Genomic DNA, 23,787 nt, shown 5'->3' with positions numbered 1-23,787 from the left:
CTGGGATTACAGGCGTGAGCCACTGTGCCTGGCCTGTAGCTCTTACATATGGATGTATATGCACACAGACACATATATATGTTTTGTAAGTCTTTTTTTTTTTCTGTGGAGACAAGGTTTCACTCTCGTAGTCCAGGCTAAAGTGCAATGGCACAATGTTGGCTCATTGCAACCTCTGCCTCCTCGGCGCAGCGATTCTGCTGCCTCAGCCTCCTGAGTAGCTGGAATTACAGGCGTGCACCATGACACCTGGCTAATTTTTGTATTTTTTGTCGATACAGGGTTTCTTCATGTTGCTCAGGCTGATCTTGAACTCCTGAGCTCAAGTGATCTGCCTGCCCCAGCCTCCCAAAGTGCTGGGATTATAGGTGTGAGCCACCATGCCCAGCCAATATTTTAACTAGACTATAGTTTCTCTTTTCTCTTAAAACATTTTTTTGTGGGGAGGGTAAGGTGGGTGGATTGCCTGAGCTCAGGAGTTCAAGACCAGCCTAAGCAACATGGCAAAACCCTGTCTCTATTAAAAATACAAAAATTAGCTGGGCGGACACCTGTAATCCCAGCTGCTGGGGAAGCTGAGGCACGAGAATAGGTTAAGCCTGGGAGATGGAGGTTGCAGTGAGCTGAGATCATGCCACTACACTTTAGCCTGGGCGACAGAACAAGACTCTGCCTCAAAACAAAACAAAACAAAACAAAACAAAACCACTTTTTTGGGCTATTTTTATTTTTTAATTTAATTAATTAATTAATTTTTTTTTTTTTTTTTTTTTTTTTTTTTTTTTTTGAGACAGTGTCTCCCCGTGTTGCCCAGGCTGGAGTGCAGTGGCATGATCTCGGCTCACTGCAGCCTCGACCTCTTGGGCTCAAGTGATCCTCCTGCCTCAGCTTCTTGAGCAGCTGGGACCACAGGAATGTGGCTAATTTCCTGGCTAATTGTTTTGATTTTTAGTAAAGATGAGGTCTCACTATGTTGCCTAGGCTGGTCTTGAACTCCTAGGTTTGAGCAATCCTCCTGCCTCAGCCTCCCAAAATACTGGGATTATAGGCATGAGCCACTGTGCCCGATGTTTTCAAATACTCTGGCTTAATATAGTTTTTCTTTATTCAGCATGAATTTAAAGGATTTATAGAAAGAACTTGTAAGAACTACTGTGTTTTGAGTATAAGTATTTTCTGTAGTTTTTACTGCAACCACTGAAGACAGGTAATATCTTCGATTTACAAATGGAAAATGAGACAACCAATAAATGACAACTGTGATTCAAATATAGTTGTATTTAATTCTAAAATCAGTGCTCTTATGACTCTGCTCTGTGCCTTCTGAATGAGTTCGAGGAATATTGAGGAAGTAAAATCACTTAAATGTAGCAGTTGACTTGGGCTCAAATCTTAGCTCTTTCACCTGTTAGTTGCCTGATCTTGGGGAAGTTATTTAATTTCCTTGACCCTCTTCTATCAAGTGGGGTATTAATACATACTTTAAAGAGTTCTTGGCAGGGCAGTGGCTCACGCCTGCAATCCAGCACTTTGGGAGACCGAGGTGGGCCGGTCACATGAGGTCAGGAGTTCGAGACCAGCCTGGCCAGCATGGTGAAACCCTGTCTCTACTAAAAATACAAAAATTAGCCGGGTGTGGTGGTGGGTGCCTGTAGTCCCAGCTACTCTGGAGGATGAGGTGCAAGAATTGCTTGCACCTGGAAGGCAGAGCTTGCATGAGCCAAGATCACTGATATTTTACTGATATTTTACCAATTGATCTACCAGTTATTAAGAGAGCTGTAGTATCTCTTTGTAGTTTTGTCAACTTGTGTGTGTATGTGGTGTATCTATATTACTATATATTACTAGGTGATTTAGAATTGTTTTTCTTTTTTTTTTTGAGACGGAATCTCACTCTGTTGTCCAGGCTGGAGGGCGCAATCTCAGCTCACTGCAACCTCTGCCTCCTGGGTTCAAGGGATTCTCCTGCCTCAGCCTCCCTAGTAGCTGGGATTACAGGTGTGTGCTGCCACACCCAGCTAATTTTTGCATTTTTAGTAGAGACGGGGTTTCACCTTGTTGGCCAGGCTGGTCTTGAACTCCTGACCTCAGGTGATCCACTGCCTTGGCCTCCCAAAGTGCTGGGATTACATGTAGAATTTTTTTTGTGTGTGTGACTTGAATTTCATATCACTGTTGCTTCCCTGTTTGTTTACAGTATTGCTTTTTTGTTAAAGTTTGTTTCCTCTAAAATTAATATAGCCATAATAGTTTTCTTTAGTTTGATTTTTGCTTGTTATATCTTTTTCTGTCCTTTTATTCTTTACCGTATGTTTAGATATGTCTAAGCAATTTCCCTCCCCAATTGCTGTTTCTCTCCTCTACTGGTTTGAAAGCTGTACTTTATTTTCTTCTTTCAGGACTTAATCTGGAGATTTTCAGTTGCATTTTTAACTTAACAAAGTCTAAAGTTAATATTTATACCCTCTTGAACAATGCAAAGACTTTAGAATGTTTTAATTCTGGTTACAGATCCTCACTTCCCAAGTTAAAATATTACTGTCTAGGATTTTGTTTCTTCCATGATTTTTAATCCTATAAATTAAGGCATTAATGACTTGTTTTGTACAGTTAATATTGTTTTATTATTTATGATTTATTTATTTTTAGGGATGGGACCTCACTCTGTTGCCCAAGCTCAAGTACAGTGGCGTGACCATAGTTCATTGCAGCCTTGACTTCTTGGGCTCAGAGGATCCTCCTGCTCCAGCCTCCCCAGTAGCTGGACCTACAGGTGCTTGCCATCACACCCAGCTAAATATATATTTTTTCATTTTTAGTAGACATAAGGTCCTGCTGTGTTGCCCAAGCTGGGCTCAAACTCCTGGGCGCAAGGGGGATCCTCCCACTTTGGCCTCCTAAAGTGCTGGGATGACAGGTATGAGCCACTGCGCCCTGCATTTTTATTTAGTTTTACCCTTGTGTTTAGCATTTTCTGTTCGCCCTTCCTTCTTACATATTGTGTCTTTCTTTGAGATCATTTTTTTTCTTCCGGGAGTATACCTTTGGGAGATATTTTTTAGTGAGAGTCTGTTGGTGGCAAACCCAGTTTTTGTCTGAAAATGCCTTTATTTGGCTTTCAGTCAAAATTTTGCTGGGTATGGAATTGTTTTGATGGTTATTTTCTCTTAGTATTTTGAAAATATCATTGTTTTTTAATTTGTGTCGATGTTTGGACATCAGCTGTCATTTTAATTGTTATTCTTTTGTAGGTAATATGCCTTTCTTGCTGCAGTTTCACTACGATGTATCATAGTGAATATTAAAAAATCTGCCATTCTAGGATTTTTCTGTGATTTCTGTCTCTAAGGAATGGTATTTTCTGTACTAGAAACTTTTCAGCTACTGTGTCTTCTTATTTTTCTTCCTTTTAGAACTCTGATTAGATATATGTTGGATCTGGCCGGGTGCAGTGGCTCAAGCCTGTAATCCCAGTACTTTGGGACGCCGAGACGGGCGGATCACGAGGTCAGGAGATCGAGACCATCCTGGCTAACCCGGTGAAACCCCGTCTCTACTAAAAAATACAAAAAAACTAGCCAGGCGAGGTGGCGGGCGCCTGTAGTCCCAGCTGCTCGGGAGGCTGAGGCAGGAGAATGGCGGGAACCCGGGAGGCGGAGCTTGCAGTGAGCTGAGAACCGGCCATTGCACTCCAGCCTGGGCGACAGAGCGAGACTCCGTCTCAAAAAAAAAAAAAAAAAAAGATATATGTTGGATCTTTGGTTATTAATTCCACAGATATGTATAGGCCATTCACTATGTGCCAAGCGCTGGTGATGCAGCAAAGAATAAAATAGACAATAATCTCTTCCCCTCATTGACTTTATAGTTCTCAGTTATCTCTTCAAATATTGTATCTTCCTCATTTTTATTCTTGTACAACTCTTGTTGGGGTTCTCTGTGTTGGGTCTTTTCATTCTGTCTTCTGTGTTTCATAATCTCTTGTATTTTCCATCTCAGGGTTTCATCACAGTGCTTCCTTTATAATCATCAAATTTGCTTTCCTGTTCATTACTTTTTAGCTGTGCTTAATCTTTTTTTTTTTTTTTTAAACTCCCCATTGAGTGCCAAGGTTTCAGTTATTATGTTTTTTATTTCCAGAAGTTCTCTTTGGTTCCTTTTTAGGTCTTGATCATTTCTGATAGTCTCTTGTTCCTTCAGCATACCTTCAAGGTCTTCTTTTGTATTGTTAAGTAGTTGAACCATGCTTATTTTATGTTCCTTATCTAAAAATTCTAATATCTGCATTCTGATTTCATAGTTTTTTGTTTCTCCTGACTCTAGCTCATGGTATTTTGTTTCTTCATAGGTTGGTGATTTTTAATAAAATTGTGAGTTTATGTAATTTGGAACTTATCTGTGGTAATTCTTTGAGGCTTGAGTTTTCTGTGCATTTTTCCACGCAGGGTTTATATTGCTTCCTGGTAGGCACCTGGGGCACTATTAACAAAAATCAAACTAAATTAGCAACTTAAGGTTTCTTTGGGTCATGTGCTTGGTGTGAATTCAGGCCCCAACCTGGGCGAATGCAGGCATAAGGTCAGTAATTTTCTTTTTTTTTTTTTTTAGTTTTTTTTTTTTTTTGAGACTCTGTCGCCCAGGCTGGAGTGCAGTGGCCCGATCTCAGCTCACTGCAAGCTCCGCCTCCCGGGTTTACGCCATTCTCCTGCCTCAGAGTAGCTGGGACTACAGGCGCCCGCCACCTCGCCCGGCTAGTTTTTTGTATTTTTTAGTAGAGACGGGGTTTCACCGGGTTAGCCAGGATGGTCTCAATCTCCTGACCTCGTGATCCGCCCGTCTCGGCGTCCCAAAGTGCTGGGATTACAGGCTTGAGCCACCGCGCCCGGCCAAGGTCAGGAATTTTCTAAGGACTCTTTTTCTTTTTTCCTGTACTACTGGGAGCCAAGGCCGAGATGAGTACTATCTTCACTATCTCCCTAAAGGCATTGCTTTTTAGTAGAGGGTTCTCTGACCTTGAATTCCTACCTGTTCAGGTCCCAGGCTTTGCCTCCTTACTGATTGCATAGGGCTCCTGGTAGCCAGGCTGTTGACCACCAGAGATCATTGTATACCCTCAAGGTAAATGCTTACTTCTCTGAATCTACACTTTGTTGTTGTTTCTGGGGCCTCTAAGGAATTCTTTCATGTTACTGCTAGTTCAGCCATGTATTAAAATTATATATTTATAAAAGTAGGATATGTAATACTATATTATTATGTAAAAACAAATATAAATCATGCATTATATATAAAACATCGTATATAAAACATATTATATACGTTTTCTATTGAATGTTAACTGGAATTTTTACTGGAGATGTTTTTGGACCCTTTGTCTGTCATATTGCTGGAAACTGAAGTGCCATCTGTATTTTTAAAAGCTCCATAAGTTATTCTAGTGTTTACAGAGGGTTAATAGACATGATGGTTGAAGCCAGGGGTTGAGGGGCAAAAGCAACAGGTATGGGAGTTGCTTTTGCCCCTCAACAAAAACAACTTTTGTGCAAGAAGAAAAAAGATTTAACCACTGATCGTCTCCAGAGAGAAGGGGGAATGATGAAAGGAGACTGAGAAGAAACTGTGTAGCAGGCTTAGCATCTGGAGGGTTTGTTTTTCTAGAAGCCAAGAAACCAGAGAACTCTACGAAATGAGGACCGGCCAACAGTGTCAAGCTATAGACATGTCAAGGAGGATGAAAATTTAAAATAGACAAGCGATCTATAGGAGGCCATGTGAACCTCCTGGTTGCCAGACTGTAATGAACTGAGGACTGAATGGTAGTTATCAAATGGACATAGCAACTTTCAGGAAGTTTGTTAGTGAACGGAAGAAAGGAAGTAGTTTGGTGGCTGAAGTGGGGGAAGAAGGGCTGAGGAAAGGTCCAGTTAGAAGTTGTTATATAAAATATGTAACTTATAATATTAGTTTTACTTTTAGTCCATAATTGGTCCATTGGAAAGTCATCCCCTTTTCTGACTTTGGCACTAATTCATGGTGATTACTTAGTTTGCAATCTTTTTTCCAGTTTTTCTTTTGTCTCCTAATTTTGACACATACATTATTTTCTTTTTTATTTTAAGGTGAAGTTGAAAAGAACTAAAACCAGAGTATAGGCTAAAATAATACAAATTTTAAAATGATACTATTTCAGTATTGCTGGTTTATATAATCAAATGCTTAATGGGAATTGAGGAGGGGACTATTCATCTGATACTTCTCTGTCCCTGTGACTTACATATATTACTTAATCTGACATTTCTTTCATGAACTGAGTTTACTCAATCACTTTTCTCATCTGGAAAAGAAAACAGGACTCCAACTCCTTATTTTAAACCCTGCTCTTAAGTTGTCTGTAAGAAAATCAACAGAATCAGATTCCTTTTGGGTTACTATATAAGAAAAATATTGTTATTGCACATTAGTAGATTATTTGAAGGCATCTTGTAGATGGCTATGATATATTTTTGTCATTTTTCAGATAAGGAAAATAAAAATGCTAAACATTAAGAAAAATGGTGGCTGGGCACAGTGGCTCACACCTGTAATCCCAGCACTTTGAGAGGCTGAGGCAGGTGGATTGCTTGAGCCCAAAAGTTTGAGTCCAGCTTGAGCAATATGGGGAAACCTTGTCTTTATAAAAAATACAAAAATTGGCTGGGCGCGGTGGCTCACGCCTGTAATCCCAGCCCTTTGGGAGGCCAAGGCAGGTGGATCACGAGGTCAGGAGATCAAGACCATCCTGGCTAACACGGTGAAAGCCTGTCTCTACTAAAAATACAAAAAATTAGCCAGACGTGGTGGCGGGCACCTGTAGTCCCAGCTACTTGGGAAGCTGAGGCAGGAGAAAGGCAGGAGAGCTTGCAGTGAACTGAGATCGTGCCACTGCACTACAGCCTGGGTGACAGAGTGAGACCATCTCAAAAAAAAAAAAAAACAAAAAAGCAAAAATTAGGTGGGCATGGTGGTGCATGCCTGTAGTCCCAGCTACTGATAGTGGGGGCTGAGGTGGGATCCCTTGAGCCCAGAAGGTCAAGGCCGCAGTGAGCTGTGATCACACCATTGGACTCCAGCCTGGGTGACAGAACAAGACCCTGTTAGAAAAGAAAAGAAGGAGGGGAGGGGAAGGGAAGGAATGGGAGGGGATTCCATTATAGAACTCAACCCCATCATAAAGAATATAACATTTTTAGCATTCACGTGTGAGGAACTTATGTGTCATTGGAGGTTGGGAGAATTAATGAATAACATATGTGATTCTGCTGAGATAGTTTTCCTTCTGTTGATTAACATACTGTTTGTGGTATCCTAATTTGTATTGTTTTGTTTTTAAGAGGTGGGTTTTCACTGTGTTGTCCAAGCTGCAGTAGAGTGACTATTTACATGGCGTGATCATCAGGCACTATAATCTTGGGCTTCTGGCCTCAAGTGGTCCTCCCACCTAGCCTCCCACTAGAAATGCATCATTTTTATATATTGTAAAATCTCTCAGCTTGTACCACTGCTCCCAGCTCATAATTTTTTTTTGTTGTTTTTTAAAAGTTTTTTGCTTTTAATTTTTATGGGTGCATAGTAGATGTACATATTCATGGGTCACATGAGATTTTTTAAAAAATTATTTATATTTTTATTATTTTAAATTTTAAATTTTATTATTATTTTTTGAAATGGAGTCTCGCTGTGTCACCCAGACTGGAGTGCAGTGGTACCATCTCGACTTACTGCAATCTCTGCCTCCCGGGTTCAAGCAATTCTTTTGCCTCAGCCTCCCAGGTAGCTGGGACTACAGGCATGCTCCACCATGCCAACCTAATTTTTGTATTTTTAGTAGAGATGGGGGTTTCACCATGTTGACCAGACTGGTCTTGAACTCCTGACTTCAAGTGATCTGCCCACCTCAGCGCCCAGCTGATTATTTATTATTTATTATTATTTTTTTGCGACAGAGTCTTGCTCTGTCACCCAGACTGGAGTGCAGTGGTACGATCTCGGCTCACTGCAACTCCGCCTCCCGAATTCAAGCGATTCTCCTGCCTCAGCCTTCTGAGTAGCTAGGATTACAGGTGTGTGCCACCATGCCTGGCTAGTTTTTTGTATTTTTAGCAGTCGGGGTTTCACCAGGTTGGCCAGGCTGGTCTCAAACTCCTGACCTCAGGAGATCCACCCGCCTCGCCCTCCCAAAGTGCAGGGATTACAGGCATGAGCCACCATGCCCAGCCTATTTTTATTTTTTTGAGACAGAGTCTCACTCCGTTGCCCTGTGCTCCAACATAGGCTGGAGTACAGTTGTGAAATCTTAGCTCACTGCAGCCTCTGCCTCTGGGTTCAAGTGATTCTCCTGCCTCAGCCTCCCGAGTAGCTGGGATTACAGGTGCCCATCACCATGCCCTGCTAATTTTTTTGTATTTTTAGTAGAGATGGGGTTTCACCATGTTGGCCAGGCTGGTCTTGAACTCCTGGCGATCTGCCTACCTTGGCCTCCCAAAGTGCTAAGATTACAGGCATGAGCCACCATCCTGGCCATTATTTTACTTTTTAGATACAGTGTCTCACTATGTCACCCAGGCTGGAGTACAGTGGTGCCATCATGGCTCACTGCAGCCTTGACCCCCTGGGCTCAAGTGATCCTCCTATCTCAGTCTTACAGGTAGCCAGGACTATAGGCACATACCACTGCACCTGGCTAACATGAAATATTTTGATACAAGCATACAATGTGTAATAATCACATTAGGGTAAATGAGGTATTCATTACCTCAAGCATTTATTGTTTATTTGTATTATAAACATTCCATTTATACTTTTAGTTATTTTAAAATGGTACAATAAATTATTGACTGCAATCACCCTGTTGAGCTATCAAATACTAGATCTTATTCATTCCGTGTAATTATATTTTTGTACCCATTAATCTTCCCCACCCCACCCATCCTTCTCAGCCTCTGGTAACCATAATTGTGTTCTTCATCTCCAAGAGTTCAATTGTTTCAATTTTTAGCTCCCACAAATAAGTGAGAACATTGAAAGTTTGTCTTTCTGTGCCTGGCTTGTTTCACTTAACATCATGACCTCCAGTTCCACCTATGTTGTTGCAAGTGACAGGATCTCATTCTTTTTTATGGCTGAATCCATTTGATTTATTCATTTGTCTGCTGATGGACACTTAGGTTGCTTGCAAATCTTGGCTATTGTGAACGGTGCTGCAATAAACACGAGAGTGGAGATATCTTTTCAATATATGGATTTCCTTTATTCTGGGTGTATACCCAGCAGTGAGATTGCTGGATGTTATGGTAGTTCTATTTTTAGTTTTTTGAGGAACCTCCATACTGTTCTCTATAGCGGTTATACTAATTTACATTCCCACCAACAGTGTACAAGGGTTCTCTTTTCTCCACATCCTCACCAGCATTCATTATTGCCTGTCTTTTGGATAAAAGCCATTTTACCTGGGTGAGATGATGTCTCATTGTAGTTTTGATTTGCATTTCTCTGATGATCAGTGATGTTGAGCACCTTTTCATATACCCGTTTGTTATTTGTATGTCTTCTTTTGAAAAATGTATATTCAGATCTTTTGCCCATTTTTTAATTGGATTATTTGATTTTTTTTCCTATTGAGTTGCTTGAATTCCTTACATATTCTGGTTGTTAATCCCTCGTCAGATGGGTAGTTTGCACATATTTTCTCCCATTCTGTGGGTTCTGTCTTTGTTGATTGTTTCCTTTGCTGTGCAGAAGCTTTTAAACTTGATGGATCCCATTTGCCCATTTTTGCTTTGGTTGCTTGTGCTCATAGGGTATTACTCAAGAAATTTTTGCCCAGACCAATGTCCTAGAGAGTTTCCCCAATGTTTTCTTGTACTAGTTTCATAGTGTGAGGTCTTATATTTAAGTCTTTAATCGATTTTGATTTGATTTTTGTATATGATGAGAGATAGGGGTTTAGTTTCATTTTCTGCATATAGATAATCCAATTTACCCCCAAAGACACTCTCTTTTCCCCATTGTATGTTCTTGGCACCTCTGTCAAAAATGAGTTCACTGTAGATGTGTGTATTTGTTTCTGGGTTCTCCATTCTGTTCCATGGTCTAGGTATCTGTTTTTATGCCAGTACCATGCTGTTTTGGTTACTATAGCTCTGTAGTAAAATTGAAGTCAGTATAATATAATTCCTCCAGTTTTGTTCTTTTTGCTTAGGATAGTTTTGACTATTTGGGATCTTCTGTGGTTCCATATAAATTTTAGGATTATTTTTTCTATTTCTGTGAAGAATGTCATTGGTAGTTTGATGGAGATTGCATTGAGTCTGTAGATTGCTTTGGGTAGAATGGACATTTTAATGATATTGATTCTTCCAATCCATGAACATGGACTATTTTCCCATTTTTTGGAATTTCTTTCATCAGTGTTCTATAGTTTTTTGTTAAGATCTTTTACTTCTTCTTCTTTTTTTTTTTTTTTTTCCTGAGATGGAGTCTCGCTCTGTCACCCAGGCTGGAGTACAATGGCATGATCTTGGCTCACGGCAACCTCCACCTCCCAGGTTAAAGTAATTCTCCTGCCTCAGTCTCCTGAGTAGCTGGGATTACAGGCGCATGCCACCACACCCAACAGATTTTTGTATTATTATTATTATTTTTTTTAGTAGAAGCAGGATTTCACCATGTTTGCCAGGCTGGTCTTGAACTCCTGACCTTGTGATCTGCCCATCTCGGCCTCCCAAAGTGCTGGGATTACAGGCGTGAGCCACCACACCCGGCCTTGAGCCACTGTGTTTGGCCTGATCTTTTATTCTTTGGTTAATTCCTAGGTATTTAATTTTATTTGTGGCTATTGTAAATGGGATTTTTAAAATTTCTTTTTCAAATTGTTCACCATTGGCGTATAGAAATACTACTGAGTTTTGTATGTTGATTTTTTATGCTGCAACTTTACAGAGTTTGTTTTACAGTTCTAATAGTTTTTTGATGGTGTTTTTAGGTTTTTCCAAATATAAGATTATATCATCTGCAAACAAGGATGATTAGACTTCTTCCTTTCCAGTTTGGATGACCTTTATTTCTTTCTCTTGTCTGATTGCGCTAGCTAAGACTAACAGCACTATGTTGAATAACAGTTGTGAAAGTGGGCATTCTTGTCTTGTTCCAGATCTTAGAGGAAAAGCTTTCAGTTTTTCCCCATTCAGTATGATACTAGCTGTGGGTCTGTCATTTATGGCTTTTATTGTGTTGAGGTATGTTTTTTCTAAACTCAGTTTTTTGAGGGTTTGTGTCAGGAAGGGATGTGGAATTGTATCACATACTTTTTCAGCATCAATCAAAATGGTCATATGGTTTTTGTCCTTCATTATGTTGATTTGATGTACCACATTGATTGATTTGCATATGTTGAACCATTCTTGCATCTGTGGGATTTATCTGTGGGGTAATGATGAGTGATCTTTTTAATGTATTGTTGAATACAGTTTGCTAGTATTTTGTTGTGGATTTTTGCATCAATGTCCATCAGGGGTATTGACTTGTAGTTTTTTTTTTTTTTTTCTTTTTTTAATATGCCTTTTTCTGGTTTTGTTATTAGGGAATACTGGGCTCGTAGAATGAGTTTGGAAGTATTCCCTCCTCTATTTTTTAGAATAGTTTGAGTAGGACTAATATTAGGCTTTTTCTTTAAATGTTTGGTGAAATTCAGCAGTGAAGCCATCAGGTTCTAGGCTTTTCTTTGCTGGGAGACTTTTAATTACTGCTTTGATGTCATTGCTTGTTATTGATCTGTTCAGGTTTTAGATTTCTGCATGGTTCAGTCTTGGTAGGTTGTATGTGTCTAGGAATTTTGCAGTTTCTTCTAGTCTTTCCAGTTTATTGGCATATAATTGCTCATAGTAGTCTCTGGTGATCATTTGAATTTCTGCAGTATCGGTTGTAATGTCTCCTCGTTAATCTCTGATTTTATTTATTTGAGTCTTCTTTCTTTTTTTCCTAGTCTGGCTAAAATTGTCTCAATTTTGTTTATCTTTTCAAAAACCAACTTTTTGTTTCATTTATCTTTTAATTTCCATTTATTTCTGCTCTGATCTTTACTATTTCTTCTACTAATTTTGTGTTTATTTTGCTCTAGCTTTTCTAGTTCTTTAAGATGTATCGTTAGGTTATGTGAAGTTTTTCTCTTTTTTGACATAGGCACTTATTGCTATAAACTTTCCTCTTAGTACTGCTTTCACGTATCCCATAGGTTTTGGTATGTTGTGTTTCCATTTTCATTTGTTTCAAGAAATTTTTTTCTTTTTAATTTCTTCATTGGCACACTGGTCATTCAGGATCATATTGATTAATTTCCATGTGTTTGTACTGTTTCCAAAATTCCTCTTGTTATTGATTTCTAGTATTATTCCATTGTGATTAGAAAGGATACCTGATATGATATCAATGTTTTGAATTTTTTCAGACTTGTTTGTGGTCTATCATATGGTCTATCTGTGTGCCAAGGAGAAGAATGTGTATATTCTCTAGCCATTGCATGAAATGTTGTATAAATATCTGATAGGTCCATTTAGTTCACACTGCAGATTAAGTCTGATATTTCTTTATTGATTTTCTGTCTGGATGATTTGTCCAGTGCTGAAGTTGACATCTCCAGCTATTACCCTATTGGAGACTTTCTCTTTAGCTCTAATAATATTTGTTTTATATATCTAGATGCTCCAGTGCTGGATGCATATGTATTTACCATTGTTATATCTCTTGCTGAATTGATCCCTTTGTCATTATATAATGGCCTTCTTTGTCTTTCTCTTTTTTTGTTTTTTTTTTGAGACGGAGTCTTGCTCTGTTGCCCAGGATGGAGTACAGTGGCGTGATCTCGGCTCACTGCGACCTCCTGCCTCCTGAGTTCAAGTGATTCTCCTGCCTCAGCCTCCCAAGTAGCTGGGACTACAGCTCGCACCACCATGCCCAGCTAATTTTTGTATTTTTAGTAAAGAAAAGGTTTTGCCACGTTAGCCAGGCTGGTCTTAAACTCTTGACCTCAGGTGATCCGCCCACCTTGGCCTCCCAAAGTACTGGGATTAGAGGTGTGAGCCACTGTGCCTGACTTGTCTCTTTTTATAGCTTTTGTCTTGAAATCTGTTTTGTCTAATACAGGTATAGCTACTCCTGCTTTTTTTGGTTTCCATTTGCATGGAATATCTTTTTCCATCCTTTTGTTTTCAGTCTGTGTGTGTCTTTACAAATGAAGTATATTTCTTGTAGGCAACAGACTGTTCAAGCGATTCTTCTGCCTCAGCCTCCAGAGTAGCTGTGATTACAGGTGTATGCCACCGTGCCTGGCTAATTTTTTTGTATTTTTAGTAGAGACGAGTTTTCACCATGTTGGCCAGGCTGGTCTCGAACTCCTGACCTGAAGTGATCTGCCCGCCTTGGCCTCCCAAAGTGCTGGGATTACAGGCATGAGCCACCGCGCCTGGCCTAAGTGAGGTGATCTTGGCTTACTGGAACCTCCACCTGCCAGACTTAGGTTATCTTTCACTTCAGCCTCCCAAGTAGCTGAGACTATAGGCACGTGCTACCACGCCCAGCTAATTTTTTATATTTTTGTAGAGATGGGGGTTTGGCCATGTTCCCCAGGCTGGCAAATAACATCTTATAACTCATTATTTTAAGCTAATGATTACTTAATACTGATTGTAAAAACTAACAAATAAGCAAAGAGAAAATTAACCAAAACTCTACACTTTAACTTTATTCCCCTGCTTTGTAACTTTTTGTTGTTTCTATTTATATTTTATTCTGTCTATGTCTTGAAAAGTTATGGTTATTATTTTTGATAGGTTAAACTTTTAGTCTTTCTACTCAAGATATGGGTAGTTTACAAACCTTAATGACAGTGTACTTATTATTACTAGTGAGTTTTGTACCTTTAAATGATTTCTTATTGCTCATTAATGCTCTTTTCTTTCTGGTTGAAGAACTCCCTTTAGCATTTCTTATAGGATAGTCCTAGTGTTGATGAAATCCCTCAGCTTTTTTTGTCTGGGAAAATCTTTATATCTCCTTCATGTTTGCAGGGTGTTTTTGCTGGATATACTATTCTAGGATAAAAGTTTTTTTTCCTTCAGCACTTCAAATATGTTGTGCCATTCTCTCCTGGCTTGTGTGGCTTCTACTGAGAAGTCTGCTGCCAGATATATTGGAACTCCTATTATATGTTGTTTCTTTTTTCTTGCTGCCTTTAGGATTTTTTCTTTATCCTTGACCTTTGGGAGTTTGACTGCTAAAAACTCTTGAGGTAGTCTTATTTGCATTAAATCTGCTTGGTGTTCTATAACCTTCTTGTACTTGACTATTGATATCTTTCTCTAGGTTTGGAATGTTCTCAGTTATTATCCCTTGGAATAAACTTTCTACCCTGATCTCTCTCTCACTATTCCCTCGCTAAGGCCAAAAGCTCTGGGATTTGTCCATTTGAGGCTGTCTTATAGATCTGCTAGGCATGCTTCGCTTGTCGTTCTTTTTTCTCTTTTGTTTCCACTGACTGTGTATTTTCAAATAGGCTGCCTTTGAGCTTACTACTTCTTTCTTTTGCTTGATCAATTCTGCCATTGAGAGACTCTGATGCATTCTACAGTATGTCAATTGAATTTTTCAGCACCAGAATTTCTGCTTGATTTTAAAAAATGATTTCCATCTCTGTTAAGGATAGGATTCTAAATTCCTTCTCTGTTATATCTTGAATTTTTTGAGTTTCTTCGAAAGAGTCATTTTGAATGCTGTGTCTGAAAGGTCACATACCTCTATCACTCTGAGATTGGTTGCTGGTGCCTTACTAAGTTCCTTTGGTGAGGTCATGTTTTTCTGGATGGTCTTAATGCTTGTGGATATTCATCTGGATATTGAAAAGTTAGGTGTTTATTGTAGTCTTCAGCCTGGGCTTGTTTGTATCCATCCTTCTTGGGAAGGCTTTCCAAGTATTCATAGGGAGTTGAGTATTCCTCTGGGTATCCTTTCACCTTTGGAGATAAGGATGCTTCTTTTCTCTGGGTATAGGGAGGGGACCTCTCACATGAGGATTTTATGATCTGCTTCAGGGGATGGTCAGCTCTTCCTGCACCTGCCCTTCCTCAAATTCCTTTAGCTTAAAATACTCGATATGCCAAGGTGCTGTATTTTGGAGTTGCATATTCAGAAAACTCCCTCACACTCAAGTGTGGAAACTCAGGTTAGCTTGCTTAGTATCAGTGCATTATTCCTCCTTTGGAACTGTATGTATTATTTAGGAAAATGGCTTATGTAATTATTGTAATTTGATTTTTTCTGAAATTTCTATCCCTTACGTTTTTAGAGATGCTTATATACATTAATTTTCAGAGAACTAAAAATATTGAATAAATACTGCTTGTTGCTTTTAAACAATCTATGGGGAGTAGAAAAATTTTGATTTTAGTATTGATTGTTTACTGTTTCTTGTAGAGATTCACAGTTCCTCTATACTTGATCCAAAGTGTTGCCAGTGTCTTTAAGGCAAATGGCAACACTTGAGCCGGGGAGTTATTTTATTTTAATAACGTTTTTTCCCCAAAGCTGCATTGACTGTTTGAAGAGAAAGTCAGTTTTTGTAGCACATCAGTTTTTGTAGGGAATCGGTTTTTGTAGCACATCAGTCATTACTGAAGTATGCCTGTGTTCTGTTTAACTGCTTGTTTCTTTCTACTTATCCATTGCTATGGAATATATAAAAAGATGATTTTTTTTTCTTTTTTTTTTTGAGACAGAGTCTTGCTCTGTCACCCAGGCTGGAGTTGCAGTGGCGTGATCTCAGCTCACTGCAACCTCTGCCTCCCAGGTTCAGTTGATTCTTCTGCCTCAGCCTCCCAAGTAGCTGGGATTACAGGCACGTGCTACCACACCCCGCTACTTTTTGTAGTTTTAGTAGAGATGGGGTTTCACCATGTTGGTCAGGCTGGTCTTGAACTTCTGACCTCAGGTGATCTGCCCGCCTTGGCCTCCCAAAGTACTGTGATTATAGACATGAGCCACCACACCCTGCCAAAAGGAAGATTTTATTATGGAAAATTTTAGCCAAATTCTCGTCTCTAAAATGCTTAAAATTTTAATTTAAAGGCAGTTAGTAGGTATTGTTAACAACAAAACTACCTGTTTTTATTTTATTTATTTACTTATTTTTTGAGATGGAGTCTCGCTCTCTCGCCCCGGCTGGAGTGCGGTGGTACAATCTCGGCTCACTGAGAGCTCCGCCTCCAGGTTTACGCCATTCTCCTGCCTCAGTCTCCCGAGTAGCTGGGACTACAAGCACCCGCCACCACGCTTGGCTAATTTTTTGTATTTTTAGTAGAGACGGGGTTTCACCATGTTAGCCAGGATGGCCTCGATCTCCTGACCTCATGATCCACCCATGTCGGCCTCCCAAAGTTCTGGCATTACAGGCATGAGCCACTGCGTCAGGCCAAAACTACTTGTTTTTAAAATTCAAACATAATTATGAATAGTTCAGCAATTAATAAAATGAATGTTTAAGTAGTGCTTAAGCCCATTTTTCTGAGAAGGAGACAGGATTGAAGCTGAGTAAATATACATTAGTGTGTTTTCTTTATGTAATTCTGAATCTTATGTAAATGGATTTGTAGAATTAATCACTGTGGAAGGAATCCTTTTTGCCCTTCCCAAGTGAAGCTCCCATAGGTACAGTTGGGTTGTCCTTCTGGGTTGCTTTAAGGGCACTTTAGCAGTTTTAAAAACTTAAGTACTAATTTCATAGCCAGTGTCAGCTGAATTTATTGAAGTAGGTCAGACTCTGGATAGGAACTTGTTTCCCAACCCTAAAGAGAGTCATTATCCATTCTTCTATTTGTTAGAGAATGGTAATAAATTCTTCCACATTGACCAAAAGTCTAGAGCAATTTCAGAAAATCTAGATAGTTGGATTTCTTCAGGTATAGGAAATTACTTAAGATTCTGTCATACTTTTATTATCCCAGTGGATTGAAAACAAAAACAAAACAAATAAAAAGAAAAGTCAACTCCTTTCCACCCCAAAGAAGCCATATTCAATGGTTGTATTCTTTAAAATAGAAACTTACATCCCTCCCTTCCCCCACCCCACCCCCCAGCCAAAGAATACACGTGCAAAAATGCAATTAATTCTTTGGGGAATTCTTTTCTTAAAAAAATTTTATTGTTGTAGGTTTTTCTTCCTCTCCAGTTTAATTAAGCAACCTTTTGATGTACTATATGCCTAGCAATATTTCCTTTGGACACTGGAAAATCAGTTTCTCTGCCTATAGGATATAAAATTCTTATCTTGGTAGCAATTAAGAAATAGTATAGTCATATGATAAAAACATGTGGTAACTGAAAGTATAAGTATTATGAGAAATCCATAATTAGTGATCAATATGTTTTTAATTTATGAAGGAAGGTTTCATGGAAGATTCAGGATTTCAGATGATGCTTGAAGGTTGGATATGAGTTGATAGAAAAATGTATAAAATATGGAATAAGAAGCATGAACAGAAACTTTGAATTTCAGAATGCCAAATAGTAACTTAAAGATGTTTTTGGGGAAGAACTCATATATGGCACTGTGTTAAAGCAGCCTCGGCAAAATTAATTGGTCTGCCATTACAAATTAATGTTGCAGATCAGTAATGAAAAATCAGGGACTCACAAACTCAAGTCTTTTGAACTTAAACGTCCTTGCTGTATTAACATTAACCTATGAGGGTGGCGTTGAGAATCTACTAGGTGCTATTACATTCTGAGTCTATAAAACTTAATAAGACATGTTTCTTTCAGAGATATAGACAGAGACACACACACATGTGTGTATACTATGGTTAATTTCTTGTGCAAATCACTCAATGTATATATGCTATAGAAAAGTTAATCTGCACTTCCCATGATTGTCTCATAGTGGGAATATCTTCTTGGAGATTATACGTTTAAAGAATATTGGTGTAATTCGACAATTAAATACAAACGCTTTACTTCATGTAATGTTCTAAAACTGGAGAAAGTCTGGATTGGATTTCAGTGAGCAATAATATGTCATTCTTCAATATGGCACACCTTCCTAATGGGTTAATTAGTACATCTGACTCTATGTGATTTTTACCTTACATGCCAGTTAAAAAAGCTGTGATTATACTGTATCTCTTTGGGCCTTCTCACAATTTTGTAGTCAACTGTTAGTTAAATAGTGAGTGGGTGTTTACTCTTTACTAAATTGAGATACCTTTATATCTTTTTTTTTCTTTCTTTCTTTTCTTTTGAGACGCATGTCGCTCTGTTGCCCAGGCTGGAGTACAGTGGTGTGATCTCGGCTCGCTGCAACCTCTGCCTCCTGGGTTCAAGCGATTCTCCTGCCTCAGCCTCCTGAGTAGCTGGGATTACAGGAGCGCGCCATCACGCCCCGCTAATTTTTGTATTTTTAGTAGAGACAGGGTTTCACCATTTTGGTCAGGCTGGTCTTGAGCTCCTGACCTCGTGATCCGCCCACCTCGGCCTCCCAAAGTGCTGGGATTACAGGTGTGAGCCACCGCACCTGGCCAGGTAATACCTATTTCATAGGTTTGTTGTATTTGGCATATAGTAAGTACTATCAAGTGTTAGTTATTACAAATCCATTATCCCTTATTTGCAATTCTGAAATTAAAATAGTCAAACCACAACGCAACAGTTTTTTTTTTTTTTTTTTTTTTTTGAGACGGAGTCTCGCTCTGTAGCCCAGGCTGGAGTGCAGTGGCCGGATCTCAGCTCACTGCAAGCTCCGCCTCCCGGGTTCACGCCATTCTCCGGCCTCAGCCTCCCGAGTAGCTGGGACTACAGGCGCCCGCCACCTCGCCCGGCTAGTTTTTTGTATTTCTTAGTAGAGACGGGGTTTCACCGTGTTAGCCAGGATGGTCTCGATCTCCTGACCTCGTGATCCACCCGTCTCGGCGTCCCAAAGTGCTGGGATTACAGGCTTGAGCCACCGCGCCCGGCCAACGCAACAGTTTTTATACAACTTGACAGCAAAGCCTGATCTAATTAATGTCTTTGTAACATATAGTGTTTTTGACCTTATGCTTGACCTTATTTATAGATTGTAAAAGTCCTTTGTAATGGCTGGGCATGGTGGCTCACACCAGTAATCCCAGCACTTTGGGAGGTCGAGGCAGGCAGATCACTTGATGCCAGGAGTTTGAGACCAGCCTGGCCAATATGGTGAAACCAGTCTCTACTAAAAATACAAAAATTAGGCAGTTGTGGTGGCACACGCCTGTAATCAGCTACTTGGGAGGCTGAATCATGAGAACCGCTTGAACCCCAGAGGTGGAGGTTGCAGTGAGCCGAGATTGTGCCACCGCACTCCAGCCTGGGTCAAAAAAAAAAAAGTCCTTTGTAAAATGCAGATACTCATGTTACTATTTTATGGTACATATTGGGCAGTATAGTTGACAGCCTTATGAAGTAAAAATAAACTTTGATATAATTATTATTAAGTACAGTCAGCCCTTTGTATCCATGGGTTCTGTATCTGTGGATTCAGCCAACCATAGATTGAAAATATTCAGGAAATAAAAAAGGATGATTTTGCCTGTACTGAACATGTAAATTTTTTCCCCTTGTCATTATCTCCTAAACAATACAGTATAACAACTATTTATGTAGCATTTTACATTGTTAGATATTATAAGTAATGTAAAGATGATTTAAAGTATACAAGAGAATGAGCAGAGGTTACATGCAAATACTATGGCATATTATATAAGGGATGAGCATCCATGAAGTTTGGTATCTGTGGTAGTGGGGGGTCCTGGAATGAATCCCCCACAGATACTGAGGGATGATTGTAATGTTAACAATAGCTTCTATTTATTGAATGTTTTCTGTGTGCCAGGCACTATGCTAGGTATTTTATATCCATTATCTTATTTATTCCAGTAGTCCTCAGTAGGGAAGTTGTATTGATCCTGTTTTTAATGTGCTGAAGTTTAGGGAGATTAAGTAATTTGCCCAGTGTCACTCCAGGAGTGTGCCAGCAGTGCTAGGATTCAGACTTTACCTCTCTGACTTTTTCGGTAACTCCTGTGTTCTTTCTGTAACCTACACTGCCTCTCTACTTTAGACAATTTTCATAAGGAAATAAAAATCACTGATATGCTAAAGTACATTGTTGTTTTGCTCTTTTTACCTTTGATCTTAGGTGCTGGAAAACCGCCTATGTTCGGTGATTATGAAGCCCAGAGACACTGGCAAGAAATTACTTTTAATTTACCAGTCAAACAGTGGTATGATAATTTTAACTTGGTTTTCTTGTTTATCATGGTTAATATGGATTGTTTGAAAATATTTAAAAGGACAACACGCTATTTTCTTCATCTTGAACATCCTCATCTCTTGCATACTGGTGCCACATATGTATTGCCTTGCATTTTGTAGGCCTGTCTTGAAATTTGATAGTCCTGAAAGTTAATTCGTATACTTAGTTAGGTGGGCTATGATACTGAACTAGAACGTTGATGATAAAACTCTGAATGTCTGTATGTCCTCTGGACATAAACTATGAAAGCACCATCATAGGCTAAAAACATTTCTTCCCTGTTCCCTCATCCACTGTTTCTCTCGCAAAAGATCACTATGATTGTAACTATAGATAAAAATAGAAGAGAGCTTTGGCCGTAGCTGATGGCTGAATTTGCAGAGCTGAAAAGGGGACCAAAGGGAGAAGCCTACAATAGTAGGACTTGTTTTCAACTCTGAAAATTTCACATATGTCCTTTTGGTTCGCCTTTGAATACCCTGTAGTATAGGGCATGGCACATTGTAGACCCTCAATAAAAATTTGTGGAAGGAATGAGTATTTAGGTGTTCATTTTCTTTTTTTTTTTTTTTTTGAGATGGAGTGTCACTCTGTTGCCCAGGCTGGAGTGCAGTGGTGCGATCTCAGCTTACTGCAACCTCTGCCGCCCAGGTTCAAGTGATTCTCCTGCCTCAGCCTCCCAAGTAGCTGGAATTACAGGCACCTGCCACCACGCCTGGCTAATTTTTGTAGTTTTTAGTAGAGACGGGGTTTCACCATCTTGGCAAGGCTGGTTTTGAACTCCTAACCTCGTGATCCACCCATCTTGGCCTCCCAAAGTGTTGAGATTACAGGCGTGAGCCACCATGTGCGACCTAGGCATTCGTTTTCATATGGTCTCATTTCCGTAGCTTTCTCTTTGTATTATGAAGGAGGAGGTCAGCTCTACCCTTCATTGGTTTTATGATACAGTATATAGCAAACCTTCTGTTTCTCAGAACTCAGAGAACTTTATAGAAATTTTTGTTAATTACTATTGCTATCATAATTGAGCAGTGGTGATTAACCTTAATTTTATATACAAGTCTACCTGAAGTATAAAATAACAGTAGCTTAGTGGTAAAGAGTGTAGGTGCTAGAGTCAGACTGTCTGAGTTCAGATCCCAGCTCTGCTATTTATTAGCTGTGTGACCTTTGGCAAATTATTTAACTTTCTCAACCACAGTTTTATCACTTGTAGAATGAAAATAATAGACTACATATTTCACTGGGTTATTGTGAGGACTGAATAAAATGATACATGTAAAGCACTTAGGACAGTCCCTAGCATGTAATGAACTCTCAATAAATGTTAGCTGTGGTTATAGCATCAGAAATTCATGCCTGTGTCATTTTTATTGAACATATGCTGATAACAGTGATGACATTACTTATTGACTTACTAGATGGCTGGTAGGTTATTCTCTTAGAGACTGGCTATATAAACTGTTCATATTATATTGTTGACTGCTTTGGCTACTGCTTTTATATAGGCCCTTTATCAGAGAGTTTTATGCAAGAACTTAATATTGAGTTTTCTATTGATAGGTTGCCCCATTCCCTAGTCAGGGTTTGGAGTGTTTCAATGGAAAAGGAACCCGAAACACTTTAAATGTCTCTTAGTAGGGGAATGATTAAATAAAATCTCTTTCTTATGTGCACATTTTTTCTAGGCAGATTCCTAGAAGTGGAAGCTCTAAAGTAACACCAGAATATCTCTTTCTACATACCCTGACCAACATTTAACAATACCAGACTTTTAAAATTGGCATTTCCTTGAGTAACTGTGACCTGAGCATCTTTTAACATATTTATTGATAATTACATTTCTTTTCAAAATTTCTTGTTCATTTCTTTCCCCCGCGTTTGTAATGGATGATCATTTTTGTAATGATTTGTATGATTTTTAAATAGTTCTACTAATTTTCTATGCTGTGTAATGAATGACCCCCAAATGCTAATTGCTTAAACACAGATTTATTATTGCAGTTGCTTTAGATCAGTAGTTTGGGCACAGCTTAGCTAGGTATTCTGCTCAGAGTCTCAGAAGGCTATCATCCAGGTGTCAGCTGGGCTGCAGACTTATCAGAGGCTCAACTGGAGAAGGATCCATGGTCCAAGTTTCCTCAACCTCCGCAGAATTAGTTTCCTTGCATTTGCAAGAGTGAGGGCTTCAGTTTCTTGTTGGGAGCCACTCTTGCCTCCTATAGCTCACATGCCATTTGTTGCTATGTGGCTTCTCCAACATGGCCATGCACTAAAACATGCCAGCTTGCTTCTTTAAAGTCAGTGAGAGGCATTCTGTCTAGTATATCTGCTAGCAAGACAGAATCTTACATATATGTGAAACAGAAGCACAAGAGTGATGTCCTGTCACATTTACCATATTGTATTAGTTAGATGCAAGTCACAGGTCTTGCCTACACTCAAGGGGAGGGGATTGTACGCATGCAGGGGTCTGAACACCAGGAGATGGTGTTCTCCATGGTGACATTAAAGTCTCTCTACAACAGTATTGTACACTTTAATCATTTTCCTCGTGTGTGTGTATGAGTGTATAAAAAGTCTTTTTTCTGTTTGTCTTGTTCTTTAAATGGTGTCTGTTGTCTTATAAAACTTTATACATTTTGATATATGTAAGTTCTCTGAACTTTTCTTGCAACTTTTCTGTAACTTTGAAACTGTTTCAAGTTAAAATTTTTTTTCTTTAAATAAAAATACCAATTATGACTCTGTGGGTTGTTAGAGAAAACTACATCTTAAAGTTAATGGTAACACTCCTGAATGTAATTTTATAATTTGTGTGGCAGCCAGTTTTTTTTTTTTTACTTACTAAATATATACTGAGATGTTCAGTGGGAAAATGCATTTCAATGTAGAAATCGTATTTAGACAACTTTTCAGGTATTAATATGTCTAAAGTAAGGCCAGGCGCAGTAGCTCACGCCTATAATCCCAGCACTTTGGGAGACCAAGGCGGGCAGATCATGAGGTCAGGAGTTCGAGACCAGCCTGACCAACATGGAGAAACCCCATCTCTACTAAAAATACAAAATTAGCCGGGCATGGTGGCACATGCCTGTAATCCCAGCTACTCAGGAGGCTGAGGCAGGAGAATTGCTTGAACACAGGAGGCGGAGATTGCAGTGAGCCGAGATTGTACCATTGCACTCCAGCCTGGGCAACAAGAGTGAAACTCTGTCTCAAAAAAAAAAAAAAAATTATATATATAATAGTATATAAAGCAGGAGTATCAATTAATTGCTTTGTTCCTACTGACGTATTTTGATGCTTTACATGAAACACTTTTAAGCTATCTTCTTTTATGCCTCTTTCTTCTACTTTATGAATTTCCATAAGAAAGGGGAGCACTGTTACAAACCCTGGATTTTTTTCCTCCTAATCCAACCAAT

At 39.2% G+C, this 23,787-nt stretch overlaps 1 protein-coding gene across 4 annotated transcripts in view; it reads left to right on the top strand.

The window, feature by feature from the left end:
- The window catches only part of ALG6 (ALG6 alpha-1,3-glucosyltransferase), a 65,874-nt gene that overhangs the window by 5,731 nt on the left and 36,356 nt on the right, over positions 1–23,787 (top strand). For 3 of the 4 annotated variants that reach the window (XR_012419213.1, XR_012419212.1, XM_005543176.5), the window contains exon 3: positions 20,240–20,324. The exons of the other annotated variant lie outside the window; for it this stretch is intronic. Coding sequence is in view for 1 of the 3 variants with exons in the window: in XM_005543176.5 (XP_005543233.3) it covers positions 20,240–20,324 (85 nt within the window). In the remaining 2 variants the exon portion in view is untranslated. The remainder of the gene's footprint in view (positions 1–20,239; positions 20,325–23,787) is intronic. 4 annotated transcript variants of the gene reach the window in all.

Source organism: Macaca fascicularis, chromosome 1 (genome assembly GCF_037993035.2).
Source record: "Macaca fascicularis isolate 582-1 chromosome 1, T2T-MFA8v1.1".
In the NCBI taxonomy this organism is placed as follows: Eukaryota; Metazoa; Chordata; class Mammalia; order Primates; family Cercopithecidae; genus Macaca; species Macaca fascicularis.
Note: the sequence above shows the minus strand (reverse complement) of the source record. Positions and strands in the feature narration are given on the sequence as shown.